The sequence below is a fragment of the Passer domesticus genome, chromosome 21, assembly GCF_036417665.1.
Source record: "Passer domesticus isolate bPasDom1 chromosome 21, bPasDom1.hap1, whole genome shotgun sequence".
Classification (NCBI taxonomy): Eukaryota; Metazoa; Chordata; class Aves; order Passeriformes; family Passeridae; genus Passer; species Passer domesticus.
Window position 1 is genome coordinate 4,254,501 of NC_087494.1, and position 22,312 is coordinate 4,276,812.

The following is a 22,312-nucleotide window of genomic DNA, read 5'->3' on the forward strand; positions in this document are numbered from 1 at the left end:
TGGTGGAAGGAAAACCTCATGCTGCACCACAAAAGTGTTGCTTAGAGATCTCCCAGCAAGAGTCTGGGTCTGCTTAGCTCCTGTGTGCTGATCTTTGATAAGGAACTAAGAATTCTTGTGGGTTTTTTTGGTGGAAACTGGGTGATTTTCATATTTCTTCACAGCCAGAGCTAAGGGTCCTCTTGACAGGATTCCCACAAGACCAGAGGTGTTGTCCCTTCAGCCCTGAGTGCTCCCAGAAGGTTTAACAGGCACACCCCAGGGAAGAGGAGACAAAAGGGGCTCAGAAATGGTGCCATGACTTGATGTGCAAGAGCAGCACAGCTGCCAGACCAAACCAAGCCTCCTGCTGTCCTGCAAGCCCCAGAGATGGACATTTCAAAGTTCTTTTTGGCTCAGAAGTCTGAAGCTCTTACTTGGAGCAGGTCTGGTCTATAAAAGTTGATCTTTTCACAGGTTTGACACGTAGGGAGGTGATTTCTGAGGACCCAGACCTCATCCCCTTCCTCCTGAGGGGGCTGAGGGTGATGCTTGGAGCCAGGGATGAAATTTCTCCCTCTGAAGAGAGACTCTTGACAGGGGATGGAGGGACAGGACACAGGGAATGGCTTTCACTGCCAGAGGACAGGGCTGGATGGGTGAGGGTAGGCAGGCCCTGGCTTGGGGTGCCCAGAGCAGCTGTGGCTGCCCCTGGATCCCTGGCAGTGCCCAAGGCCAGGCTGGGCAGGGCTGGGAGCAGCCTGGGACAGTGGGAGGTGTCCCTGCCATGGCAGGGCTGGCACTGGATGGGCTTTAAGGTCCCTTCCAACACAGACCATTCCCAGATCCTTTGAAAGGAGTTGGGATGGGAAGGGAATCAGGGACCAAGGGGAGAAAGGATTCTGGCATGGCTTTGCTTGACTTGGAGTTCACCTCACTGCTGCAGGACATGACCCCACTCCCAGGTCCTGCCCCACCCCACCACTGTCCAGCCTCCTCTGGGCTATGGAGGATGGTGCTGAGGGTGCCCAGGGCTCCTTGCTCCCCTCTAAAGCCTCTCCCCAGGTGGTGCCAGGATCCATCCTCAGCCCCAGCACACCCTGTCCCCAGGGAGCAGCCCTTGGATGGAGCAGGGGGTCTCCGTGTCAGTGGAGGGGCTGGATCCCAGAAAAAATCGGGAACAAGGCTGAAGCAAAAAGCTGTAAAGTAACAGTGGCCTCTTTCCTCCCCCAGACTCTGCATCAAAACCGAAGATACCCCTAAACCCCAAACCCTAAACCCGCGGGTGCCTTCTCCGTGTGCCACAGCCGCCGCGTCCCCTCTCCCGTGCCCGGGCAGGGCAGGGGCAGTGCCCAGGCTGCCAGAGGCGGCTGCAGCCATCCCCTGCCCAGGAGCGGAGCTGGAGCATCTCCCCCGCTCCTCCCGTCCCCCGCAGCCCGGCACCCGCGGCTGGAGCAAGACACGACCGGTCCCTGCATGTGCATCGCCTTTGTGTGCCGGGATGAGCACCAACTGCTGCAGGGGAGCATCTGAGCCAGAAAAACCGTGCGGGGCTCGATTGTTCCCTGCATCCGTGGAAAATTACTCCTGTTCGCTCTCCCCTTTGCTCCAGCAGCTCCAAAACATGCGGGGAGGGGAGGAGGAGGAGGAGGGAGGGGTCTGTGCCTTTGGGGTCGGAGCTGCTGCTTTTTTCTCTCTGTGCCTCTAAAAGATTAATTCTGAAAGGCTCCTGCCTTGGTGTCACTGGGGCAAGCAAAGCAATCAGAAAGCGTTTTGGGGCCAGCCGCTGAAATGGCACTGGGAAAAGAACGGGAAGAAATGAATCCCCGCCATCCCAGCGATGCGGCTCCATCCCCCATCCCTCCCTCCCTGCCCATCTGGCACAAGGAAAAGCAGATGGGAGAGGTGCCCGTGGCGAAGTGTGCTGGTCCCGCTCCCGCGGGGGCTGTGCTCCATCCCTGAGCTCCTCCGGGGCTTCGGGGACACTTCCCTGGGCAGGGGAGGGCAGGAACAGACAGGGACAGGGACAGGGACACACTCCCATCCCCATCCTGCAGCCTGTGCTCCATCCCTCTTGCCATGGCTCGGGTCCTCCAGGGCTGCCCGGGCTGCCTCTTCCCCAGGAGTTTTTGCTGGGCTGCTCTGTTTTCAGTTCATTGCCTTTTCCAGACCCTGCTTTTATAACCCGAATTTTTGGCTCGTTTGCTCGCCCACGTCTCCGATTCTTTTCCTTCTTCCTTTTGCATTCCCTCCTCCCTCTGCTCCCAGTGCTGCCCAGCTTTTCTCCATTCCTCCTGCTCTCACTCTCGTGTTTTCTTGGTGGTCCTGCCAACAACCTTCTGGGATGTAAGAAAAGGAAAATCTCAGGCCTACACAGCTGAGAAACTTCCCTTAGGAACTGAGGCTGGCTGGGATGACTTTTTAACTCCCTTTTCTTAAATTCTTTTTAAACCATGCCTTCCCTCACCCTGCATTTCCAACTGGATCCCTGGTGCTGTGGGACACCCCGACCCCAGCTGCACTGCAGGGATGGAGGTGGGAAAGCTCAGGGAAGAAGCAGGAGCTGGCTCTGTGCTGGACCTGGTTTTGTCCCTAAAAACCAGGGAAAATCAGATATTGAAATTTTGACTGAGCAGTTGCTGCCATGGCCAGGCACTTCCAAAGGAGGAAGGCAGAGGCTTCACAGGAGTGTTGTGAAAGGGATGAAGGGAAAGGATCATTCCTGGTTGTGGAGATGCAAACACTGGATCAGGGATGATTCCTGGTTGTGGGAATGTGAAACTTGATCAAGGACGATTTCCTGGTTGTGGGAATGCAAATACTGGATCAGGGATGATTTCTGGTTGTGAGAATGTGAAAGTGGATCATTCACAGTCGTCCCTGACTCCTGCAACACTTTTTGCACCTGGGGGACTTGAGTTGGGCTTTTTTTCTTTGTATTTTTGCCTTTCTGATTTGTTTTCTCTGCTTTGAAATCCCTCTTGTGCCCCTGGTACCTCCAAAACTTGATGAGAATCTCTTCCCAAGGAGGTGGAACATGCCAGGCCCTCAGCTGGGTCTGCCTGTGGGATGCTCCAGGGATGTGACAGGAGCCACCTGACTGCCATGGCAATTCCCTTCACTCAAACTCAGCTTTGTTGCAAAATCCTGACCCTGACAGTGACCAAAGGAAGGAGGAATTGTAGAATCATGGAATGTCCTGAGCTGGGAGAGACCCACAAGGATCATCCAAGGAGCTGGAGGTATCTCCTTGTACAATCAGGGAGCTGCTCCTGACATTCCTCTGCACTTGTTCACCTTTGTTTATCCTAAAACCTTGAGCTTTGAGCTTTCACTGCAGTGCCCAGGCCTGGTCAGGCCAGCAGAGAGTGGAGCTGAAAGTGTTTTATTTCAAGTTCTTCAAAGCATTTGTGAAACTGCTGCTGAGCTGGAGGAGCTCTGCAGTGACCTCCTCTCCCTCCTGGCTTTGAATTCCTCACTTCCCTCTTTTCCCTGGCAGTGGGGAGCTGTTCTGTTAAGTGTCTGGTGAATTCCTCATCAGAGGCATCCCCAGCAGCAGGTTTCTGTGGTTCTTGGGGTCCCAATTCCTTGGTTTGCTCTGGAAGGATGGTGTGGGGAGCCAGGCTCAGCTGAGCTCTCTCCAAGCCAAGCTCTTTTCCCAGCAGTCTCTCACTGCAGCCTCCCTGCTCCCTTCTGCACAAACCCAGCAGCCTCTCCCTCCTCACTTTTGGCAATTCTTCCACTCAGGGATCAGGAATTGTGAGCTGAGCTCATGGGACCAGTTAGTTCTGGGATTGAAGCAATCCCACAGCATTTTTTCCATGTGAATAACACCAAGAATCCCTTTCTGGGCACACGTTGCCTTCCACCATGGGCACTGTTACACTGAGGGGGGTGAGCAGGGCAGGGAAACCTCAGCAAAACTGGAGAAAGGTTCCCCTGGCACTGGGTGGGGTGGAAGTGTGTCAGTCCAGAGTCATTCTGTCAGTTCCACCAGAGTCAGAGCAGTGTCTGTGTCACCGACATCACAGCCTTGACACTTTTCCATGTGGGATCCCAGCCTGAAGGACACAGGTCATTTACACAATAAGGAATTTCGTGGCAGTGACCTTCATGCCAAAAGGCAGAACTCAGGGTAGGAGCAAAAAGAGCAGCTGGAGGTTGGATCTAGGCTGGATCCTCCCATCCTGCGCCCAGGAGTTTATTCCCTGTTTTCTTGCTGCATTTCCACCTTTGCCTCACTTAGTTTGTAAATCCCCCTCCCTTTGCACATCTCTGTATCCCAAATTGGCAGAAGTTCCTCAGCTTTCCCACTTATGCCATTTTCTGGCCTGTTCATATCCCATAAATCAAGTCAGTGATGAGCTTGGCATGGCATTGGGAAGATTTTCATGGCAGGATCAGTTTCTCCCCTTTAATTAAACATTACAGGTTCCTCATGAATCCTCCCCCTGTGAAACTTTTATGAAAAGCCTTAACAGAGTAATTTATGGGAAATCTGTTTTGATGTGCAGATCTGGGCCCCAGTTCTAGCCTTGCACACAATTCCAGAGCTCCTGTAAATCATCTGCCTTTGCTGGATCTGCCCTGGACCTGGGAGTCAGGGGTAAGGCTGGGCTGGGCAGAAGAGTGACCAGCTTGCCCAGCTTTGTTCTGGAGTCTGAATTTGGGATCTCTAGTATGAATTTTGGGCTCCAGAGTCTGATTTCACAGATCCTTCCTTCAGGTGGGTTTTAAACCCTTTCCCACAGTACGGAACACTTGGCTCCAGCCACATCCCACAGCAATGAGATCCAGGAGTCCCTTCTGCAGGCACTGAACTCCCTGGGACAGGAGCCCACGAAGGGCTGGAGCTGTGGCAGGGCTTGGCATGGAGCTCAGGGCAAGGTTCTTGGCCCTGAGGGTGCTGGCACTGCCCAGGCTGCCCAGGGAATGGTCCCGGCCCCAAGGCTGCCAGAGCTCCAGGAGCTCTCAGGGCTGCTCAGGGTGGGGCTGTTGGGGTGCCTGTGCAGGGACAGGGGCTGGGCTGGATGATCTCTTCCCACTCAGGATCTCCAGGATTCCATGAAGAGACCTTTGCTGGATTTCAACCTGTGACTTTTCCAAATTTCTGTGCTTTGTGGATTAGAGGGAAACTGCTCCTTCTCCAGAGCTCCCTGGGGTTGTGGTTTCTCTCCCAAGCTGACTTTTCCCTCTCTTCAGCCTTTCCTCCTGGGGAAGCTTTGCCATTTACACCATTTGCTCCCACACCCATCTCTTTTTCTTGCTTTTCTTTCCCTTTCTGAGGTGACCAAGAGCTGCTGGCAGAGATTGGGGATGCAGGGGCTTCCTGCAAACACAGCATGATCTTTCCAAGCATCAGCCCTGCACCACAGCAATTCCCTGGCAAGGCTTTTTGCGGCCTTAAGCCCCGAGCTGACATTTGCACAGTGGCATCCTCTGAGGCCTCTGAGCAGCTTTGGCTCCCTTACAGCTCAGTTCTGCAGAAAAATTATTATTTTTTAAAGAACCAGAGTGGTTTTGGTTATAAATTGCGCTGTGACTTCACCCCTCCTTCTGATAACTGTAACAGGTAAACTGGAAGGAAGGATAAACATCCCTGGGAGGGCTGATTTTCCCATGGGAGTGGGAGATGCAGGGCCTGTGCCACATTGGCAGCAAGGCTGTCCCTGCACCCCCTTGTCCCACCCAGGGACATGGGAAAGGGGGACAAAAACAGGAAAGGAAATTCCTTCAGTTCCCTTGGGCGCAGAAGAAGTTGTCCCATGTGATGGAAACCCCAAATTTCACCTCCAGCCACAGTGTCCAGGGACAAATCCCACATTGCTGGGGCAGGATGGCTCCAGGCAGCTCCCAGCAGGCACAAGATGTCCTCTGAGGGGTGCCCAGGAGTTGTTTTTGATAAAACCCCAAAATGCTGACACACGTATAGGATCTGTTCTGCAGAGCCAGCCCATGTCCAATCCCACTGTGGGTGTCAGATCCTTCCCAGCTCTTTTCCACATTGAGTTTTTTCTCCTGTTGTTCCCACTGCTCTGCCTACTTCAGCCTATTTATAGAGCGCCTTTCATTGGAGTCTCCAGGCTTTTAACCTTTATTCTTGGAATATTATTCACTTCTTGGACCTGCCACGGAGCAATTACTCACCCAGGCTCCTCCCCATCCTGAGTTTAAAAGGAATTCCCACGGGGCAGCTCAGGGTGTCGAGCTCCCCACAGCCAAAATCCCAGTTCTTCCTTGTGCCACAGCCTGTCCCAGCATGTCCCAGGTTCCCAGCCTGGCTCTGCTGCTCATTCACCTGCAGAGAGGCTTTGATGCTTCTCTGGTGAGATCATTCACCTCCCAGTGCAGGAGCAAAACACTCCCAGGGGGATTCTGGCTCTGCTTTCTCCAGGTTTCTTCCTCATTCTCCAAGTTTCTTCCTCATTCTCTTCTGTCTTGGTTTGACAAGACAGGTGTCTGCTAAGGAAGGCAGGAGCCTTCCTTGAAGCGGAAAATGTAAACTCCCTCCCTCTGAATTTTTGTAATTTTGAAATTAAGGGGCTCTCAGGCAAAGATATGGGAGCAGGAATAACAGTTCTTTACTAGGAAAACTAAAAATACAAATGCAATAGTACAAAAAAGAAAACAAACCACTGCCAGAGTCAGAGAAGGAGCTGACCCCTGTGTGTCAGGGTGGTGGCACAGCCCCATCCCATGGGGGCTCAGCCCTCCTGCAGTGCCAGCTGTGCTTCTGCTGGAGCAGGGATCCTGCACAAGGGGGGAGTTTTCCTCTGCAGCTCCAGGGCTGCTGGAGATGGGCCTGCTCTCCCTCTGGGAATGCAGGGCAGGAGAAAGCTGCTCCTCTGGGAATGCAGTGGGCAGAGGCTGCTGGGGTGTTCCAGGCTCAGATTGTATCCGGGTAGGAATGCTTGGCTCCTGCCCTGGGCGCAGCATCTCCCCATGGGATGCTGGAATTTGATCAGCCCTGCAGGGACACTCAGTGGCCATGGACAGCAGAGATCTGATGGAGGGAGGGTTGGGTGTGGGAGAGATAAAGAAAAAACTGCCCCATGAACAGAGAGAACTGCCCCACCTCTGACAGATGGGAACAGAACACACACCCCCACTAACATCTTTCAAACTAAGGCATCTTCTCATCACCTGCTGAGCCAGCACTGTGTCAGTTTGGGAGTGCTCCAAAAATGTGTGGATGTGACATCTGGAGACGTGACTCAGTGGTGGCCATGGTGGTGACTTGATAGTTGGACTTGATCTTAAAACTCTTCTCCCACTCCATGGTTCTCTGGTCCTGGTTGCTGTGGGACAGAAGGTCCTGATGGTGAAGATCCCAGCAATCTGCAGACCAGATCCAATCTGGGGGAGTTTTGTCCCCCAGCTGGATTTGGATTTTGTCGCAGCCATCTGGGGATGGCTTCTGGGAGTATGAAAAAGGGCAAATTGCCCCTTTCCCCCAGAATTCCTGCTGCACCTTCCTGGCCTTGTGGAGGGTGGCAATAACCAGCAGGCTCTTGGGGATGGGTGGTGTTTGGTATCTACCAACACCACAAGGGGCTGGTGGGGATGGAGAGGTCTCATGTCCCACTTCTCTGCAGGGCAGAGGGGTGTGGAGGGGAGGTGATTTCTCCTCTCCTCACTTGTGCTGTTGAAATCCTTGGATATCTAGACCAGGAAAGCACCTGCTGCACTGCAGGGACCCGAGGCTGGCTCAGGGAATGTGTCCTGCAGGACCTGGCTCCTCCCTGAGCCTGGCAGATGTGGTGTTTGGATTTGGGGCATGATGATGCCTGAGACTCCTGCAGCATTTCCTATGGAAAAAACTCCTCATGGATTTCAGTGTCTCATTTGGGGCCTGCCTTGGGACTCAAGGAGGGAATTCTTTCAGGCTGTGGTGGATATTTCAGTGAAACATTCAAAGAAAACAGCTGGAAAAGTTGAAGAAAACAGAAGGATTATGCTGGTTTTAGTTTGGTCCCCCCCAGCTGAGGCAGGCTGGGCACAGCTGGGGAGAGGAGGAGGGAATGGGGGAGCTGTGGGTAGTGGTGCCTAAATACTGGTCTTGGAGCTGTGTTGGAGACTAATGTCCCTTAATGTCCCTTAAAGAGCTTCACTGGAGCCCAGAGGCACCACTCGAGGGCAGCTGAGCCAAAGTGGGGCTGGGAGAGGACACAGAGCTCCTGCCATGGCCCTGCCGAAGCCCCTCCAGCTGCTCTGCCTCCATTTCCTTCCCAGGATGGAGCCTGCAGCTGGATCCAGGTCCTTGCTCCTCTCGTTGGCATCTACAAAGTCATGGAGTCTTCACTGGTCACTCAAGGAATCCACAAACAAGAGATCACAGAAACCAAAATGGTTTGGGCTGGAAGGGACCTTAAATCCCATCCCACCCCTGCCATGGCAGGGGCACCTCCCACTGTCCCAGGCTGCTCCCAGCCCTGTCCAGCCTGGCTTTGGGCACTGCCAGGGATCCAGGGGCAGCCACAGCTGCTCTGGGCACCCCAAGCCAGGGCCTGCCCACCCTGCCAGGGAACAATTCCTGCCCAATCTCCCATCCAGCCCTGCCCTCTGCCACTGGCAGCCATTCCCTGGCTCCTGTCCCTGCAGGCCTTGTCCCCAGTCCCTCTGCAGCTCTCCTGGAGCCCCTTCAGGCCCTGCCAGGGGCTCTGAGCTCTGCCTGGAGCCTTCTCTTGTCCAGGGGAGCACCCCCAGCTCTGCCAGCCTGGCTCCCCAGGGATGTGAGGGTACTCTCAGGGACAGATCCTGGCTGGCAGGGACACTGAGCACCTTTCTGCTGGGAGAAGCCTGGGCAGCAGCAGCTCCTCTCCTGCTCTTCTGCCCACTCCTACACCCGTGTTGCCATGTTTTAATAATTCCATCATCACTTTCAGGGTTGTTACCACCAGAGCCTGCAGGCTCCTGCCTCAGCTCCTGGGCACGCTGCCCTTCCCCTGCATGTCTCTGCACCTTCCTGCCCCATCCCGGGGCACATTTCATTCCTTTGTGCCTTTTTGCCAGCAAATACCAGACTGGTGTCGTATCTGATCATGGGAACCACTTCAGTCTGTGTTGAACTCTGTGATCCAAGGTGCGATCACAGCCCTGCCCAAAGTGCAGCGCAGGCTGTGTGGGAGTGAGGGTGTTTGGGCAGGAGGGAGAAGGGACGGCTCAGTCCTCACATCTCCATGTGGTGTTGGTGAGAGCACAGCCTAAAATCCAGGGCAGTGCTGCAGGCTGGATGATTCCTGAGCTCAGGGGCTGCCAGGGTGGAGGTGCTTGTCCAAATCCCTTGGATCTCCTTCCCCCAGCCAGGTGGGCAGAGCCACTCCAGGTTCATTCCTGGATCCTCCTCTCTGTCACTCAGTGAAAGATTCCACCTGACTTTGCATTAATCACAAGTTGCTGGATGCAGCCTGGCTTTTGTAGGACATTTGCTTTCTGCTGGTGCTGGCAGGGAGCTGAGGAGGAGGAACAGTCCTAAAGCTGCTTGATGCCTGTGAGCTCTGGGATTTCCTTCTAAATCTAAATCTCCTGTAACCCCATGGAGAGCTGGGGGTGCTCCCCTGGACAAGAGAAGGCTCCAGGCAGAGCTCAGAGCCCCTGGCAGGGCCTGAAGGGGCTCCAGGAGAGCTGCAGAGGGACTGGGGACAAGGCCTGCAGGGACAGGAGCCAGGGAATGGCTGCCAGTGCCACAGGGCAGGGCTGGATGGGAGATTGGGCAGGAATTGTTCCCTGTGAGGGTGGGCAGGCCCTGGCTTGGGGTGCCCAGAGCAGCTGTGGCTGCCCCTGGATCCCTGGCAGTGCCCAAGGCCAGGCTGGGCAGGGCTGGGAGCAGCCTGGGACAGTGGGAGGTGTCCCACCATGGTACGGGTGGGATGGGATGGGATGGGATGGGATGGGATGGGATGGGATGGGATGGGATGGGATGGGATGGGATGGGATGGGATTTAAGGTCCATCCCAACCCAAACTCTGATTCCCTGACTCAGTGGAGCTGCCTTGGGTGTATCCAGCACCAATCCAGCACCAGAGCACAGCCCTGGCAGCTGTGGGTGTGAGGGGTGACCCTGACATCAGACACAGGCACATCCCTGCCCTCAGTGCCACACGGATGGGCCCTGCCCAGCTCTCCCAAGGGCTTTGTGTCTGTGCTCCAGGCTGGAGGAGACATTTCAGTGCTTGGCTGCTGCTCCAGCCCAAACCATGCTGTCTCTGGTGTGGTGGAGCTGGGTCTGGCCTCCAGTCCAGGCTGATGCCAATCCAGGATCCAGGGTTATGGCAAGGAGGGCTGAACCTCTCTCTGTCCATCTCTCCCTTCCCTTCCAGTCACACTCTGGCTTTCCTGCAGGTTGGTGATGCCTTGAGGAGCCTCAAGCTTTATTTTAAACATAAATCTTGTTGTTAGAGCAGGATGTGTCTTAGGAACAGATGTCCAGCAAGGATATATTGGGGAAGAACTGGAAAACATTAAAAATCCTGAGCTTTGATGTCTCCTTGTTGCACTGGACAAAGCCTGGTCTGCAAGGGTGGGTCAAGGGTGGTGAGCAAAAATGAGAGAGAACTGACTCATTAAGAGTGTGGCTTTGGAAAGGGAGTTTCCTGCTCTTTGGAGTCCTTGCTGGTTTGGTTCTCGCTTGTTCCCATTACATAATATATTGCATTTGGCATTGCTGTGTGAAAGCAGGAAGAAGGAAAGCTGGAGCACAAGGGGCTTCACTGGAAAACCTCATCCCCAGGTCCCAGCCCTTTCTGTCCCGCTATAAATCAGAGGAGTTTGGATGCCAGCTGCAATTTTGGAGAGGTAAAATCATCAAAGTTTCCAGACCTCAGAGAGATGACAAAGCCCCTCCATGAGGACCCCAGCAAGTGCCCTAGAGGGACAAAGAGCCCCAGAGCACAGTCCTGGTCTTGGCAAGGGGATAAGGAAGGAACCCAAACCCCTCCAGCCTTCCTGGACTGTCCCAAAGGCACTGAGAAATCCGTGGTGTGAGCAGGGAGGGGAGGGCAGAGCAGAGGGGCCTGGCAGGGTGAAACCTCTGCCCTTGGTTTCTGGAGGCTGCTAAGTGTTAATTTGGGAATTTCTGGTCTGATAACAGAGAGAGAAATGGGGAACAGGGCAGGAGGCACAGAGAAACTGGGAAACCCCAGCTGAGGTCTGGAGGTGGGTGGGAAGTTCCTGCTATTTCTGCTGTCCCTGCAGGACTTCCTGCTGTACTTTGTGGTGGGGTTTGTACTTTTATGACCCTTTTAAGACCTGAGGCCTGCCTGGAACATCTCCTTCCTTCCCCATGTCCCACAGCCCAGCAGCTCCCAGATACCAAGTCTGGGAGCATCCCCACAAAGGAATGTTTCTCTGGACATGGATTTGTTGCTTCAGAACTGGCTGCTCAGTCCTGTGGGGCCAACCTGGAGCCCTGGGAAAGGTGTTAAATCCACCAGGACCTGCTCTCCAGTGGGTGCCATCATCCCAAAGAGGCTGGTGGCTCTGTGGGAGGAGCTGAGGAACAGCTCCTTATTCCCACAGGAGGCAGAGCCCTCTCATTCCTGCTGCCCAGGGAAGCAGCTCCTTCACTGGGAATGATTTGGGAAGGGAGGAGCAGGTTGGGATCTGCAGCCCCCAGTGCCAGAACCTGTCTGGGTAAATGCACCAACACTCTATCCATCAGGAAAGCAAAAAAGGGGAGGATTTGTGGTTGTTGGGATGTTAAATATTGCCAGGCTGTTCCACCCAAAGCTTCACATTCCCCTAAATTTCCCTTTGCCTCAGTTTCTGTGGCATGAATGTGCCACAGCCACGGCCATTGGTGGGACAAATATCATGGCCACTTTCCCAATCCCAAATGGCACTTCCAGGGATAATTCCTTGCAGTGGAGTCACATCCTCCTGTTCTCCTGGGAGTGACAAACAGCTGTGAATCTCTAAGGAGAAGAGTGATCAGCCCTGAGTGGTGCTGAGCTGTGAGAAAAGGGATCATGGAACAATTACGGAAAGGAGATGAGACTAAAAGTAGGATTTAACAGGATCTGGATCTTCTGTCCCCCTGACCTGAATGAGCTCCTGCTGCCAGGCAAAAGAGCAAAACCTCTGAGATTTGTGAATTGGAGTTTTTAGGGCACACGTGGATTCCAGGGTGGGCAGAGTGGCTTTAATGTGGAGCTGCTCCAGATAGCTGTGGGTCATGGGATGAGCCCATGGAAGGCTCTCCCTCACTGTCACTGTGTGTTCTGCCCTGCCTGGTGGCTTCTGGTGTCCCTCACCCCTGCGTGGTCCCAGTGACATCCACAAGGTGCAGGAGATCCTGGGGCAGGATCCTGTGCTGTGCTCAGGCTCAGACACAGATGTCCCAGCAGGATGTCCCTCTCTGCTGCCTCTCTGCTCTTCTCAGAGCCCTGCCAAGCTCATTTCACCCAACAGCACATCCACAGCTCCTCACCCATGACAAAGGTGTTCCATGTGTGTTTTGTGTTCCTGCCAGCCTGATCTTGTCACCGTGCTGGGTGGCCTGAGCTCAGCCAGTCCTGGGACTGAGGTCTGCAACTGGACCACAGTGACCTGCAGGGACCAGGGCAGGGAGCAGGACCTTGTCTGCTCCTTGTCCTGGTCAGCTCTGCCAAACCTGTCCCCAGCAGGATTCCTCCAGCACTGGGAGTGATTGTGAGACAGCCCTGAAGGTCACCTCAAGGTGACTAGGACACTGTCAGGGGTGGGTGTGGGTCCAGCAGCACTGCTCCAAGGATGGATGGACATGGATGGATGGATGGACATGGATGGATGGATGATGGATGGATGGATGGATGGATGGATGGATGGATGGATGGATGGATGGATGGATGGAGGGATGGATGGATGATGGATGGATGGATGGACATGGATGGATGGATGGATGGATGGATGGATGGATGGATGGATGCATGGATGGATGATGGATAGATGGAGGATGGATGGATGGATGGATGGATGGATGGATGGATGGATGGATGGATGATGGATAGATGGAGGATGGATGGATGGATGGATGGATGGATGGATGGATGGATGATGGATGGATGGATGGATGGATGGACATGGATGGATGGATGGATGGATGGATGGATGGATAAGGATGATGGATGGATGGATGGATGGATGGATGGATGGATGGATGGATGGATGGATGGATAAGGATGGATGGATGGATGGATGCATGGATGGATGGATGGATGGATCCAACTTGGGCCTGGGAAGCCAGAGGTGACATGGGAGAGTTTTTCTAAGAGATGTGTTCCCTTTTTCCATGCTCAGCTGGAGGAATGTGTTAAGGTGCATAGTCTGCTCCCAAAACCTTGTGGTGGGATGTCCTCCCTTCCTGGGCCCCTTCCCTTTAAACAAAGAGCCATCATTTTTCTGGCTTGCATTCCCTCCAGGCTAAAAGATCATCCAAGGTCACAGAATCCCAGACTCATTTATGTTAGAAAAGACCTCTAAAACCATTGAGTCCAACCTGTGCCCGATCCCCACCTTGTCACCAGCCCAGAGCACTGAGTGCCACCTCCAGTTGTTCCTTGGTGACACTACCACCTCCCTGGGCAGTCCCTTTCAATGCCTGACCACCCTTTGCATGAGGAAATTCCTGCTGATGTCCAACCTGAGCCTCTTCTGGAGCAGTTTGAGTCCATTTCCTCTTGTCCCATTGATGTTCCAAGGTGTGGTTCATTAAACCAAGGTGGTACCAGCCCAGAGAACTCCCATCTTCCCTCACCGGTTCCACACCACCTCAAACCCAGGAGAGGAGACAGAAGATCCCCTTGGCTGTGTTTTCCAGCTTAACCAAATCCCTGAAGCCACGAGGAAGGGCCCAGGTCTGAGCTCTTGATCAGAACTGGCATCAGAAGCTTTGCAGGCCCATGAGGTGCAGTCAGCCCTCCTGGGCACGTGGAGCCTGTCCAGGCATCAGCTGTGGGAATCAGCTCATGCAGGGGGTGCTCCATCTCCTGCTGCAACACCTGGGGATGTGGAGCCACAGGAACATCAGCATCCAAACTGCTCCAGGCCTTCCATTATCCACACCTCTGCAAGGAGATGGCTCAGCTTGGCAGATCTGAAATCTCCATGCTGACAGATGGGATCTGACAGGAGCAGCACAGCTGGCAGAGAGGAGACATTCCTTCTCTTCCTGAAACCTCCCAAGTGCTCCTCAATAACGCCAGTGCTTGGAAAGCTCTGTGGTTCCTGCAGGAATCATCTCCTGGGTGGATGTTTGGTTCCTCAGGGGAAGGAGGCAGCAGCTGTGCATCAGCACAGCCATTGCACAGCCCCCCCAGCTGGAGCTGATGGATCAGCTGAAAGAGGAATTTTGGGTCAGTGGATATTGCTGTCAGCACTGGGCTGTGCCCAGCTTGCCATGGGGACACCTGTGCCTTTGGGGTTTGGGTCGTGCAGGGAATCAAGGTGCTCTTTCACCCCATTTCCTGGAGAATTTGGGGGTTTCTGTGATCCTCTCTTCCACCAGCCCAGCTCTGAATGCATCCCCAACCACATCTGAGGCAGGGTGGAGGGCTGGGAGACACCAAGCTCCTCCAACAAGCCCGTGCAGCACCTGGTGAGCTCCACGTGCATCTCCAGCAGGTCTTTGGTGGGACCTGCCCTGTGCAGTCTCAGACCAGTGGCCCCAAGGGACACTGCCAGCGTGGGGGTGACACAGCTGGAGCTGGGCTTTACCTGCAGAGCTGTGCTGTGCCCAGGGCACTTGGCTTGGCAGACAACATCCAAATTCCCATCTCCAAAATCAGGCCAAGAGCCCAGCCCTGCCCAGATTAGAGGGTAAAGGCTCCAAAGTGGGAAGTGTTTTAGAGTCCCAAGCCTTGGGAACATGGTCAGGCAGGTTCTGATAGAGCCAGGGATGAAATCCAAGGGGAAAAAACCTGCAGCCAGCCTGGTGAGCAGTGGCAAAGCCACCTGAGCAGCCAGCTCGAGCATCTGCCACCCCTCGTACCTGTGGCAGGAGGAGACAGAGTCAGGCAGGGGCTGGGAGCTCTGGGGAGAGAGGGAATTGTGAGAACTGAGAGAAGATTCATCCCCAGAACCAACCTGTGCTGAAAATACTCGGTGACTAATTTTATGCCTTTCTGATTGCCTTTTAACTGTGAGTTATTAAAAACGGGGAGAAGGGAGATGATGTCCTGGTGGGAGGAGAAGTGAGCATTGCCATGGCAATGAGGGGATGCTGCAGCACAGCCCGGACCACAATTCGTGAGGACAGAGGCTAGGGGACAGCCCGGGAAGCCAGGGAAGAGGGGCTGTGCCATCCAGCCGAGTCCAAAGTCACTCTTTGGCCTGGACGCTGCTCCGGTGCCCTCCCCTGCTCTCCCAGCTCTCCTGCTCTCCCAGCCGGATCGGGTTTCCCCCTCCCAGAGCTCACCCCGTCCCAGAGACGCTTTTATCAGGCTCAGGGCACGGAAGAAGCCGGGATTTGGGGGGGTTCAAGAGATTAGGAAAGAATTTGCCTCCGGGAATCTCTTTCCTCCATCTGCCCGGGATAAATCGTGCGATGGAGGTGGAGGCTTTGCAGCTCCACGGGGAACTGCTCCGAGCGACACGTGTGGAGGCAAAAACGCTGCCGGCCCCTCCCCGCTGCGGGAACGGGGTGTTGAAAGGTCCTAGGAATGGTGAGGAGAGCTCTCTGTCCTCTGGCTCCATGTAAGGATGAGGTGGGAGGGTGTTTTGCCGGAGCTCTGCGAGTGCAGACGGTGCCGGTTCAGCCCCTGGCATCATTCCTGGAAGGACCAGCTCACCCACGGGAGGCAGGAACAAACCTGGGGGCAGCCTGGCAAACGTGATTAACTGGGAGGAAAAGGGATTTTATTTGGCCCGTTTATGATTTTCTTCTTTCATCACCTCCCTATAAAGCAAATGCCACGGCAGTGAACAGCTCCGACCCTGCTGGAATGGGAATGCAAGCGGGAAAGCTCTCCGGAGGGTGTGCCCACCGCTGGGGGGGCTGTGTGCAGCCCCATCCCTCCTCCATCCACCCGGCTCATGGATCCTCCCTCCGTGTGCTCAGTCCTGTCCCTGGGGAGGGGGCAAATCCCTGCCCTGGGGAGCAGAGGCTGCTCCTGAGCCCCTAAAGCAGGACCTGGATCCAGCCTCACCTGGGCTGGTTTATTCCTCCTTTAGGTCTTGCTAAAGAAAAATGTCAAGACTGCAGGTGGGAAATGTTACAATTTCAGGGACTTGGGGGCTTTTGGGCCTGAAGCCTCTCCATAAGAGCAACGTCCTCAAAGTGGGATGTGCCAGACTGGTCCGAGGCATTGCTGCACCACATCCCTGCACAGGAGCTCCTGCCTGAGGCTGTTCCTGCCCGTGCTGAGCTGGGGGCTCGGGATAACCCCCACAGGCAGGGCCAGAGCTCCAGGGTCTTTGGCTGCTCTTCATCTCCTCCCTGTATCCTGGGGTGGGTGGGATGGGACATCCCCACTCCCACCAGCCCAGGAGGTGCCTGCGGCTGTGACAGGGCTCCTGGGGACAGGAACGGGGACATCAGAGGGGTGGGAGGGCAGCGGACTTAGCCAAACACTGAAAAATGGGATTTTCACTGGAGTTGTCTGAGCACTGCTGCCCCCAGAGGGATTTCTTGTCTTCTCTCCTTACCTGTGCCTAGCTCCACCTCTGCACCCGCAGCACCCACATCCATCCATCCATCCATCCATCCATCCATCCATCCATCCGTCCATCATCCATCCATCCATCCATCCATCCGTCCATCATCCATCCATCCATCCATCCATCCATCCATCCATCCATCCCCATCCATCCATCATCCATCCATCCATCCATCATCCATCCATCCATCCATCCATCCATCCATCCATCCATCATCCATCCATCCATCCATCCATCCCCATCCATCCATCATCCATCCATCCATCCATCATCCATCCATCCATCCCCATCCATCCATCATCCATCCATCCATCATCCATCCATCCATCCATCATCCATCCATCCCCATCCATCCATCATCCATCCATCCATCCATCATCCATCCATCCATCCATCCATCATCCATCCATCATCCATCCATCATCCATCCATCATCCATCCATCCATCCATCCATCCATCCATCCATCCATCCACACATCCATCCATCCATCCATCCATCCCCATCCATCCATCCATCCATCCATCCATCCATCCATCCATCCATCTATCATCCATCCATCCATCCATCATCCATCCATCCATCCATCCATCCATCCATCCATCCATCCATCATCCATCCATCCATCCATCCATCCATCCATCCATCCATCCCTCCCACAGCTGGCTCAGTCACCCGGGGCCGGGGCTCTGTCCCCTCCCCGTGCTCCCCGGGAGTGTCACAGAGGGACAATCCCCTCTCAGGTGCCCCGAGAGCCGCAGCCCGTGCCCGGGGCAGCCCCTGCGCTCGGGGCCGGGGCCGAGCTGCCTTTTGTGGCGCTCGGGCCCCGGTGATTGGGCGCTATTTTGCTCCGGTCCCTCGGGCAGCTGTTGCTGTTCTTTACCCGGGAGAGCCGGCGCCGCCCGGGGCTGCAGCCGAGGAGGAGGCGGCGGCCGACCCCAGGTACGGATTTCTGTGCCTTTGAAGCCCCGATGTGGGGCAGCCCCCGGGCAGCCCTGGGCACAGCCCGGCTCTCCGTGGCCGCGAGGGAGCGGGAGCCGCGGGGCTCATCTCCGGCCGAGGGTGACAGGGAGAGCGGGGCAGGCGAGGGACTATTTTTGGAAGTTTCTTTGACGTGAGTCAGCGGTGAAGGCGACCTCGGGAGCCCGTTCAGGAGGAGTCCCAGCGGCAGCAGAGCGGAGCTGATTATTTGTTAAGTGCCTGCGATTTTGAGCCTTTACGGGCGGACCTGGCGTGCGGGGCGCGGAGAGGGATGATCCTCCGGAGAGGGATGGGCGGGCAGGAGGGAGGGAGGGCGGGAGGGATGCATGGATGGATGGATGGATGGATGGATGGATGGATGGATGGATGGATATGGACGGGAGCTCTCCTGGGCAGGGGCACGGCAAGCAAGGACTTGGGGGCTGCAGGTGACCAGCGCTGCTATGGGCAAAGTGTCCCTGGCATTGGTGGCCACCCCTGGCATTGGTGGCCACCCCTGGCACTGTGGCCATTCCTGCCCTGCTTGGCCTGGCAGTGCCTGTGCCTGGATCACCAGCCCAGCACGGCTGTTCCTGCAGGTGACACGGCCCATCCTGCCTGGGGACGAGGACTGTGGAGCCCCGGAGTGCATCCACCTCCTGCCAGGGCACAGAGCCCCATCTCCTGCCCTGCCCAGACCTGGACATGGGTCTGGTCAGCTCTGGGGCCGAGTTAATGCCTTTGGGGCACACGGCAGGGAAGGAGACCTGCCTGCCCCCAGGTCTGTTTGGGCTCCTCCTTCAGGGTGAAGCCCAAGGGGTGGAGGCGTGGAAAGAGCCTGGCACTCTGTGACAGGGCACCAGGCTCAGCTGAGGTCTGGGCAGCCCAGCAGGGGTGTGCTTTGGCACAGTGTTTGATCCCTCTCAGTTTGGTGAGGGTCCCTCGAGGTGCCACTGTCCCTGTGCAGCATTGGAGAAAGATTGGGGATGCCCTGAGGGCACCTAAGGGCTCTCCAGGTGGGCAGGGAGAGCTCAGAGGTGGCCAGGGAAGGACAGGAGAAGAGGTTCCTTGTTCTCACCGTGAGCCATGGCCACTGGTGTGGTGTGTGAGACTGTGCAGGACACAGCTCAGCCTGGCAGAGATGGTTCTTTGTGGTGGTGTCACTTCACAGGGTGACCTCGGGCACTGAGGGGCACCTGTGTGACACCAGCTCCATGGGAGCATGGATCATGGCCAGGGAGAAAGGAACAGGGCCCTCCTGCACCTTCCTGGTGCTCATCTATGCCCCAAACCAGGGTGAATGACTGAGAAGCTCAAAAACAGGGCAAGCACATGGGGGGGAAACACTTTGAGGAAAAGTTCTCCACCTTTGTGCTTTCCCTGGGTCTGGAATCCCCCGGGCACCACGAGAGTCCTGGGGCAGCTCTGCCCCTTCCCAGCAGAGAAAGGACCAGACCTGCATCACTTAAACAAACCCGGCTCATTTTGAAAGCAAAGACCTTTCAGATCATGGCCAAAAGGTTTCCTCCTATTTGTCTGTTCTGCTTCCAACATTGAGTGGCAGGTTTCATCCTGGGAACTGCTATGTTTTTCTCAGTTTTCCACAGGAAGGAAATCTACTAAATCTGGCTCAAAGGGGGCAAAAATTCTTCCATCTGGGGAGGATGTGGCACCTGAGGCACTGGACTTGGAGATGCCAAGGGCTGAGGCCAGTGGTGCTGGGACCTTGTGGTGCCTTCCCACCCCTGCAGCTCCCCCAGGGCACAGAAACCCCCGGGACCCCCAGAGCCCAACCCCTCCCCAGCCCTTCCTCCTGTTCCTGGGGACCTTCAGTTTGCTCTGCCACTGCCCAGCTGGGAAAAGCCCTGAGAGTCCTCCCTGAGCTCCCTGGAGCTCCTTTTGGAGGTCTGGTTGCTCCATGGTAGCTGGGCCTTCTCCTGCTGCCAGGCTCTGGCCCTCCAGTGTCCAGCCTTGTGTTTTCGGGGTCTGAGCACACCCGGGGCTGTTGGTCCCCCCACGTGCCTTGGCAGGGAGGTCACTGTCCCTTTGGCTGCCACTCCCCTGGGATGTCCAGGCTGGTGACCTTTTGGGGCTCAGAGTCCCAGAGCTCCCACTGCACCCCCTCGATGCCTGGGGGGCTTTTTGCCTGACTTGGGACACCTCTGTCCATCCACGGGTGGCACGGGAACACCGACAGGGGAATCACGGCCAGATGTCCCCTCTCTGCAGGCTGGGCTGTCCCCAGGGGCCCACACCCCCAGCCCCTGGTGGCTCCCACCTGCCCAGATTTGTCACCTGAGGAGCTGAGCTGTGCTTGTCTGTGACAGATGCCAACGCTCCGGTGAGCAGCGACAGCCACGGGGACAGCGGCCGAGCCCATGTGAGTGCCCGGGGTCAGCGTGGGGGGGCCTGGGGGATCCCTGTGCCAGGGGAGGGCAGGGGGTGCTGGGCATGGATCCCTGTGCCAGGGGAGGGCAGGGGGTGTCTGGGATGGATCCCTGTGCCAAGGGAGGGCAGGGAGTGCCTGGGATGGATCCCTGTGCCAGAGGAAGGGAGGGGGTGCCATGGCTGGATCCCTGTGCCAGGGGAGGGCAGGGAGTGCCTGGGATGGATCCCAGTGCCAGGAGAGGGCAGGGAGTGCCTGGAATGGATCCCTGTGCCAGGCCAGGGGGTGCTGGGGATGGATCCCTGTTCAGAAAAGGGGGTGTCCAAGAGATGGATCCCTGTGCCAGGGCAGGGAGTGCCAGGGATGGACCCTGTTCAGAGCAGGGTCTGCTGGGGATGGATCCCTGTTCGAGCAGGGGGTGCCAGGGATGGATCCCTGTGCCAGAGCAGGGCAGGGGTGCCAGGGATGGATCCCTGTGCCGGTCAGGGGGCCGGGCTGGGGCTGTCCCGCAGTGACATTCCGCCCGGCAGGGTTGCAGCACGTCCATCCAGGTCCCCCCAGCTGTCGCTGTCACTGATCCGTGCCGGTGGGCAGCTCTCTCCGGTGGCACCAGCGCCCAGCCCGGCCACCCGAGCCCCGCTCAGCCCCGAGCCCGGAGCAAGCGCGGCTCCCTCCGCTCCCCGCACATCGACCCTGCCCTCAGCGGGTGCTGCAGCCCCTGCCCAGCCCCGGGGGGATCCCAAGCACAGCCTGGGGGCCCACCCGTGTGTTAACCGGAGCTAACTCGTGGCTAAACCCAGCTTAAATAACATAAAATACAGTTTTTGGGCTGTTGAGGTGAACCCACGCCCCAGGTGGTGCCTCTCGCCCCGGGGCCCCCGGAGCAGCGTGTCCCTGTGCCCCCGGCCACGCTCCGCGTCCTCCCGCAGGGAATAGAGGAGGGCAGCAGGAGCCGGAGCAGCCCGAGGCACAGCCAGAGCCGGACATGCCAGAGCCAGCCCCGCTCGGCGGGGACAGGAAAGCGGCGGAGAAGAAGCGGGTGGAGAAGGTGGGAGCCAAGGGCAGCGCTGCCGGGCCGCCAGGTGGGTGTGTGGGAAAGCCCAGCCCGGCCCCAGGTGGCCACAGGGGCACAATCCCGTGTCACCGGCCAGCCCGGGAGGCGCTGTCTGGCCGTGGGAAGGGGAAATCAGTGGGGAAATCAGTGACACGGGGATGGAGATGGGGCTCCTCAGCCGCCTGCCAGATCCTCCTCCTCTTCCTCCTCTCCATCCTGCCCAGATTTGCTGCTGGAGGAGGAGCACGGGCAGTTTTTCCCAGCTTGATCGCCAGGATCCTCTAATGCCACCATGGCCCAAACCCCTCGATCTCAGCCCCCGGGACACTCTTGTCCCCACTCCTGCAGTGCCAACACGTGGTGGGAGAAACTCTTGTCCCTATCCCTGCCCCTGCCCTGTCCCTGTCCCTGTCCTGTCCTGTCCTGTCCTGTCCTGTCCTGTCCTGTCCCTATCCCTGTCCTTGTTCCTGTTCCCTGTCCCTCTCCTTGTCCCTGTCCCTGTCCTGTCCCTGTCCCTGCCCTGAGCGGGCTGTGCAGGAGGATGTTGAGAGCTCTTCCCACCCCCAGCTCAGAGCCCTTTGCCTGTTCCCAGTTCCCTCCAGTAACATTTTTCCCTGGTGCCGCAGTCCCCAGGACGCTCCCCGTGCAGAGCAAGGCGGAGCCGCCCAGCCTGGACCCCGCGGAGGAGCCGCTGCTCTGGGAAGGGCTCACCCTCAACAAGTGCATCCTGGTGGCCTCCGTGGTCGCCCTGCTCAGCGTCACCTTCCAGGTGCTCCAAGGTGAGTGGGGAGGCGGGCGGAGCGGGCAGGGGGGGCCAGCCCGAGCTGCCACCTCCTGGCTGCTGTCCCCTCGTGTCTTGCAGCGCCATGCTCCAAGGAGGGACTCGCCCGCGGCCGGCAGGAGCCTCCGCCCGCTCCCATTGCCGGTGGGTCCGACCCTCCCCGATGCCCCGGGTCCAGCCTGAGGCAGGGCCACCTCCCTGGGGGCCCCTGGCTGGGACATCCCAGCAGGCAGCCTCATCCCGACAGTGCCTGTCCCTCTCCCCTGCCAGAGGTCGTGATCCCCAAGGTGGAGATCCCAGAGGCGGTGACAGCCCAGCCTGCGCCGCCGCCGGAGAGCAGCGCGGTGGAGGAGGATGATGATGATGAAGATGGTGACGATGACTATGACAGCGAGGCTGACAGCAACCTGGTACAGGGCAGGGTGGCACCTCCCGGGGCAGGGAGCCTCTTGTCCCCAGGGGGAGGGATGGAGAGGGGGCCCGGTCCCCTGGGCTGCATCATCATGGTCCCCTCTGTCCCC

General features: G+C 57.0%; 1 protein-coding gene across 1 annotated transcript in view; it reads left to right on the forward strand.

Annotated features, from left to right (window-relative positions):
• The window catches only part of LOC135284663 (nucleolin-like), a 35,228-nt gene that overhangs the window by 11,523 nt on the left and 1,393 nt on the right, over nucleotides 1–22,312 (forward strand). Inside the window, exons 2-6 of the mRNA XM_064396276.1 lie at nucleotides 19,898–19,950; nucleotides 20,886–21,038; nucleotides 21,637–21,789; nucleotides 21,873–21,935; nucleotides 22,062–22,201. Of these exons, the coding sequence (XP_064252346.1) occupies nucleotides 20,942–21,038; nucleotides 21,637–21,789; nucleotides 21,873–21,935; nucleotides 22,062–22,201 (453 nt within the window). The 5' untranslated portion in view covers nucleotides 19,898–19,950; nucleotides 20,886–20,941. The remainder of the gene's footprint in view (nucleotides 1–19,897; nucleotides 19,951–20,885; nucleotides 21,039–21,636; nucleotides 21,790–21,872; nucleotides 21,936–22,061; nucleotides 22,202–22,312) is intronic.